Source organism: Alligator sinensis, unplaced genomic scaffold (assembly GCF_000455745.1).
Source record: "Alligator sinensis unplaced genomic scaffold, ASM45574v1 scaffold12_1, whole genome shotgun sequence".
NCBI classification, from domain to species: Eukaryota; Metazoa; Chordata; order Crocodylia; family Alligatoridae; genus Alligator; species Alligator sinensis.
Window position 1 is genome coordinate 2,872,399 of NW_005841973.1, and position 6,925 is coordinate 2,879,323.

The 6,925-nt window shown below is 45.4% G+C and overlaps 1 protein-coding gene across 6 annotated transcripts in view; it reads left to right on the forward strand.

Annotated features, from left to right (window-relative positions):
* SFXN5 (sideroflexin 5) overlaps positions 1-6,925 on the forward strand; it is a 210,223-nt gene that overhangs the window by 110,383 nt on the left and 92,915 nt on the right. For all 6 annotated transcript variants that reach the window (XM_025200686.1, XM_006020904.3, XM_025200683.1 and 3 more), the window contains one exon: positions 1,322-1,412. In XM_025200686.1, the coding sequence (XP_025056471.1) occupies positions 1,322-1,412 (91 nt within the window). The remainder of the gene's footprint in view (positions 1-1,321; positions 1,413-6,925) is intronic.

Below are 6,925 nucleotides of genomic sequence, written 5' to 3' on the forward strand. Positions count from 1 at the left end.
GTCAGTGGCTGGCAGCTTTCTAAAACTTTCATATTAGGGGTTTAAATTTGGCAGGACTTGGAATATCTGAGCAAACACCACTCAGCTGAGGATGAGAAGAAAAGAGATGCTTTTTTCCATTATAACCACAAAAAATGTTATGCCTTCTGCACACTGCTAGAGCCAAGGTAGCAGGTAAAAATGGAACGGGTCCATTTGGCAGGTGTATGCCCATTAGGGTACGGAGGTGCCCTGGCAGCATCCTGGTGAAGATCTGCTTAGATCTGGCAAAGTCCTAAGGGTTTGACAGTTATTATTGCTCTTGTACTTGTTCAAATAGCCAGAGGTGCTTTTCAGCCTCTCCCAGTAATCCCAAAGAAAACGATATGCACTGTGCCTTCATGTGAAAATAAGAACAGGTTGGAAAATGTTTCCCCATCCTTATAAAACTTAGATATTTTCGCATAAGAGGGAAAAAAATGAAATCCCCCAAATGAAAATTTCTTGGTAGTTTTTGGGGGAAATTTCCATTTATTTTTTTTTTACCTCTTTTGGCTAAACACAGGATAGGAAATACAGGAAACGTCTATTTTCAGCCCCAAATTTCCTATTTTGATGGGTTTTGGTCTCCAAATGAAAAATCAAACACTCGAGGAAGGTAGATACTTCTTATAAATGTATTTGAGTTGGGAACCCGGTTTTCTACTGAAATGAGTTTGGATGGTAAATTTTTGGCCAGCTCATCTTGTAACCCACATTTGTCCCCCTGCTATTGGCTGGACAGAGACCCTGACAGAAGCCTTGTGGTTACAGATGTGAAGCTAATTTCACCTCTTAGTTAAAATGCTACAAGTAAAATGTTAAAGTTGATTAATTTACTGCTTGCAACAGTTTAAAGTGTTACAAATAGTAAAATGCAGAGAGCTCAGTGTCATTAAATCACTAGAGGATGCTGCAAAAATTGCGTAGTTATTATAAGCTGTCTGTCTGTTCACTGCATAGCTGAGGTGTAAAGCAGTGAAACCTCTGTATCCACTAGAGAGAAGAGATGCAGATATCAGAGCAAATCTGAGAAAATTCCATTGAACTGGATAAAAGAGAAACCATCCAGAAGAGTTGAGTGCAATAGATTCAACCTTTCCTTTGGTGGAAGCGAGGGAAGGGAACGCCGGCTAGGTTACCTTGCTTGACTGAGCTTTGGAATGATTTCAGGAGTAAAAGGCCTCTCTCGTCTCCATTAATCAGTGTGAAGAGGACCTCTTGGTCCCTTCAGGTCTTGGAACTTGTTCCACCCCTTGTAACTAAATGCTTCCATCTTTCTGTTTGATTTCTCTGCCTAAAGGTGGGCCTTAATGTTCTGGTTCAGAGAGCGAACAAGTTTACCCCAGCCACCCGTCTCTTGATCCAGAGGTTTGTGCCATTCCCTGCTGTAGGTAAGACCATACATTTTCTCTCTACTTCGTGTGTCTGTGATACTTATCTAACTATGGATTCATGCTCTTCCACCTATGCAGGTAGTTTCTGTCTTTGTGACTTGCACTGCCATTAGAATGCCAAGCAAACCACATTGCCAAATTATACAATGAGTGGTTGGGATTACGTTTTCCTAACCAAGGAATTTACTGTTACAGGCGGACCTTGATGTTGGTTGGTAAAGAGCAGTCTATTTGGGTCACTCATGCCATCGAGAGAAGATTGGGCTCTTCTCAACTCTACCTTTGGTGATTGTATAGCCCTGTCTTGGAGCAAACAAACTCTAACGCCTGCTGTTTATGGACCATGGTTTGGTTAATAGAAAGCACTTGCAAGGTGTTACCAGGCTGACATGTTTTGGTTTGTATCTTTGAAATATCATTTAGGTTAGGGGTTGGCAAACTACAGCCAGGTTGAGATCTAGCCCATGAGGGTCTGATTCTGTGTTGGAGGGACACCAATTTAAAAGGGACACATTGGGCATGTCTACACATGTAATTACACATGCCTAAACTTAATGCATTCTTGTTTAAGGTGCGTTAAGGTGATTTAGGCATGCATCTACCCATAGACACACTAATGCACATTAAGGTGCATTAAATTTAGGCTGGCATAGCTAAGCCGCATTAGCCCACATGTAGCTGTGCTAATGCACATTAATGCAGAGTACATCAATTAACATGCGCTGCGTTAATGCATATTAAGGATGTACATGTGGGCTTCTGTGACTTAGCTATGCTACTGTAAATTTGGTTTTTGCTTTAAGCAGGTATCAAATGTAGGCAGGATTAGCTTAAAATCATGATTTTTAAGGTGTATTAAGGGTGTGTGTCCACACGTGTGCGCCCTTAATGCATCTTAAAAATGGCAATTTTAGGCTAATCCCCCTAAAGGGGCCAGGTGTAGACAAGCCCACTGACGCAGCAATTTAAAGCTTTCTGATCTGTGCCCTCACCACCAAATTTGCCCTTCCCTATTAGCATTCTCCATAGCTTTCAGTGGAAAGGGGAACAGAGCAGGGCGGGGATTGGAATAGCTGGGGAGGAGGATCAGCAGTCCATCGTGGTAACTGGGTCACACGTGTCCAGCCTGCTGCTCAGAAAGGTTGCCAGCCCCTGACTTGGGTGAAGAAGGCTGCCTTTTTAAGTGCAAGAAGATTTGGAGCTGTCTTTAAAGTATTCCAGAGCAATGAGAAAATATTACAGAAAGAACATTTTTTAGTAACAGGTAACGAGTTTCGAGGGCTGAGGTCAGAGTGCAGGGATCTGCACATGGTGCGGTTATTTAAGGGGTTGCTGTCCAGTGCCGTCTACTCTTCCAGGCAGGGACCATCCCATTTCCTTGTAAAGAGGGAGGACCTCTTGAGCCCCTTCCCCTCCCCGCCCATTAGACACCCACATTCATTTTGAATAGCAGTAGTGAGAGCTAGGTGTTAATGCAGTAGCCAGCTGCTTCTGGAGCTGCACCTTCAAACTTACTTATAGGTTCCAAGTGAGGCAATTATTCCTGGTATTAATCTCTCCTTGGTGTTTAGAAAGCACAACACAATTAGCAGTAGAAGCACCGATTCCCAGTGAGATCTGGCGCAAATCACAACCAGATTTGTAAATGGCCTTATATTGGGGCGTCTTATTTTTTAAATGCTCAGGTTAAGCATGCTCTTTAGAGACACTGAGCATCTTCAGCTCCCACCAAGTCTGGCTGGAGGAGAGGATGAGCTGGCCTTTTAACAACTAGGCCCAGAGATTCTTAATTTGGATGCACAGAAGCGTACACGCCCCAAGTGTACACGCTCATCAGGATCTGGGGGAGCGTCTGTTCACCAGAGCGCCCCAAGGGCTGACAAGATCGAACGGTCACAAACTCCACCGCGACCAATTCAGGCTGGACATAAGGAAGAACTTCTTTACTGTCTGAGCACCCAAGGTTTGGAATAGACTGCCGCCGGGGGCGGTTCAAGCACCCACTTTTAACGCCTTCAAGGCACATTTGGATGCTTATCTTGCTATGATCCTATGATCCCTGCTGACTTCCTGCCCCTGGGGCAGGGGTTGGACTCGATGATCCTCTGGGGTCCCTGCCAGCCCAAATGTCTATGAAATCTATGAAGTCTGTGGCTACTGTTAGAAGTATTGGCCTTGACCTTTTTGTGCCTTTTATGTTTTCTGGTCTCCAACAGCCATACCACAGAGACAGACCCTGGATATCTGTTCTGTGAAGCTCTTGGGACACTCGGCAAACACAAATAATGATAATACTTGTCTGCCTATAAGACCTGTTGTGTGGATTGCTTGTGGTGCACTTTAAACCTGAACTGTTCCTTAGGCTTCTGTAAAGCAGTTCTCCCTTTTCATCCAGGAAAAGTGTGACTCCTTCCAGGACCTCAACAGGCAACAACAGTTGTAAATGGTATATTTTATGCTGGGTAGAATGTATATGATGTTGGTTTAGGATCATAAGCAAATAGGGCTGGAAAGGACCACACAAGGTCATGTAGTCCAGCCCCTGCTCAAGGCAGGATCATCCCTGACTAAACAATCCCAGCCAAGCACCCATCCAGCTTCCTCAATTCCTAAGCTTGTGGGTTCAAGGTGCCTATACCCAAGCAAATGCACCTAATCTCATCTGAACATGGAAGCTAAGCAGTTCTGGGCTGGGTTCATAGCTGGTTAGGAGGCTCCTGTGCATCTCCAGCACCTGGGAATACAAATGAAGGAGCTGTGGGTGAATGCTGTGGCTCAGATCCTGCTCCATCTCTAATATGTTTAAGGCTAGGAACATACATAACTTTGAACCACTTTACAACGGGAGAGAGAATTGCTGCTTAGGTACAGGCATGAGCTGCTCTGATGTCACTGTTACATCTGCCGACTGTCATAGCAGCGCAAGTAAACTAAATCTCTGTAAATATAACTCTGTGCGAAACAGGGGTAAGGCCACAACCATTTTGCTGCAGCACAGGAGCATGCAGAGGTAATGGTTACATCAGAAAAACACATAGCAGTGTCATTTCATAACCATGCTATTGTAATGTCTGGCTGCGTATGCCCTAGGTAGCACTTAGATGGTTTTTTGTTATCTAAGCCTCTAAGGCTGATCTTTTTCCACCCTGCTCAAGTCTCAGAAAACGCTTAACCCATCTGCTTTTGTAATGCATTGGTGTATTTTTCCAATCACTGTTTCACACAAAATGCACAAATAACATTGGGAGCCAGGGCCAACACCCAGACCTCCCTCCCTGGGGAGTGTCGTCTCCTCTGGGCTACAGAATCAGGCTCTCTCTTCCCTTCTGTCCTAGTCTATGATATTTGCATTCCTTTTTCTCCAATAATCCAGTTTCAACACAGGGCATGGAGGAAGTCCTCTGCTCTGCCAGCATATAGCCTGGTGTTTAGGGCTCTCTTGTGGGAGATGTGGGTTTGAATCCACACCAGTTGGCTACCTGAAGGGAAAGCTGTCATTTCACCAGCTTCCTCTTGACCAAGCTTGGCATCAGCTAACTCGAGATCAACCCCTGGTATAGGCAGATCTCCTTGAGGCATCAACAGAAGGTCATGAGATTAGAGAGTGCAGCCATCCTTCAAACTGATTGGACTAGTTCTGTGATGTGAGTTGAAGAACAAGACCGCGACATGTTATTTAAATATCCAGGTAGTAGCCAAGTAAGGATTCAGTCCTGTGAGGTGCTGGGGGTCCACACCTGCATTTTGGAAATGAATTGGGAATTCAGGATAGCTAGCACTTTGCTGCACAATATAAAGGGATCTTAGTGTGAGTTAGAATCAGGCCCTCTGGGATTCAGTACAGACTTAAATGGTACCTAAGCCTAGCACAGACTCTGCACAGAGGTAAATCTAACCTTTAGAGCTAAGCAAATTATCCACGATTGTTGATGTTCATTGGATGATTTTTTTGTGTTGTTGAAATGATTGTATGTATTCATCACTCAGCGCTCTTATTTCTCCAGCATGTGGCTCTCAATCAGCAGACCATTCAGGAATTGCACACTTCTAAAGGAAATATGCAGTTCAGACTTAGCTACCAGCAGCTATTTGATCAGTCAGTCCCGACACTCACAATCAAGAATGCCTGTACTGCTGAAGATTGATGTTCATGGCAAGTAAGCACAGAGGGTCAGGAATACAGCTGGCTGAATAGTCGTACTTGGCCTTTCCCACTATTCATTCAATTTGACTTGAAGCCGGTAAGAGTTCTCGTACATCACAGATTGCCATTAAAGTCACGCTCCTCCTGCACTGGCGAAAGAGAAGAATAGAGTTCCCTCTAGTGCACTGTGGCTGTAGGAGGATGTTGTACCAAGAGGGCGATGTGTCTTTCGAATTGCTGAAGATTGCGGCAAACAACCTTGTAGCAAAGGAACTGTTCAAAGCTGTGGCAGAAGTTGTGTCAAAAGCAGGAAGCTTATTTCTCAAAGTTCAGTTTCCATCCCCAACCAATTGAAATAATAGTAAATATTGACTGACCATAGAAAATGACAACCCTAAAGCACTTTGCATTCAAGATGCATAGTACTGCTGTGGGTTGAATGGGAGATGGAATCAAGGCCCTAAATCAATGATAGACTTCATCCTTATGATAGCAAAAATAGATGCAGTGCTTTTGCTGAGGGAATGCCAACTTTTTGGAGCTGCCTATAGAAAAGGGCAGAACAGTGAGAATAGCGGGCATCCCTCTGCCCCTAGCTCTTCGAAAGTACAAAATGAAACCATGCTGCAGTTTTGTCATTTTAATAGTTTGCTCCAGGCAGAGAGACCTACCTTGGAACAAAGGTGCTGCCTGTGGTGCAGTGGTGTTCAGCCTTCTGGCCCCGTAGGCCAGATGAGTGGTGCAAAGCTACTCTGTGGGCCATTTTGGGCCCTGGGACCCAGCACACTCCCCTACACACCAGAATTGCAGCCTGTGGGCTTAGCACCATCCTGTCCCAGCCCACAACACTGGGTTTGGGCCCTGGAGTCTGACACCTCTCCCTCCCACACCTTGGATTGGAACCAGGTATCTCTGCGCTGCCCCTGCCCAGTCCTGCATGCTGGGATCCAGCACCTGACCCAACATGCAGGGCCTGGAGATCCCCCGGGTCTGGAAATTTGGCAGCAGGGGTAGAGCTACCACTCCCTCACTGCTAAATTTCTGGACCTGGATGACACAGGCCCACAGACCAGATCTGGCCCGCAGGATGGAGGTTAAGCCCCCCCTGCTGTAGAGTAGTGTTGTCCTTCTGTTGACCGGTTTCAGGGGGTTGTGGACTGTTGCCATTTGGAGGAGAAAAACCAACGCCATCTCAGATGTCTTTGATGCAGTCCTGCTTGCTTGCAAAGGATGTATGAAGTCCTGTTTCCTGGACGCAGCAGGAAGCAACCAAGTGACTGCTCCACTGCTTACAATTCCAACCCCCTTTTTCTGGTGAGCACCTGGCCCCAAATATTTCCTTTGTGCTTTTCTCAGGGTTGCATTC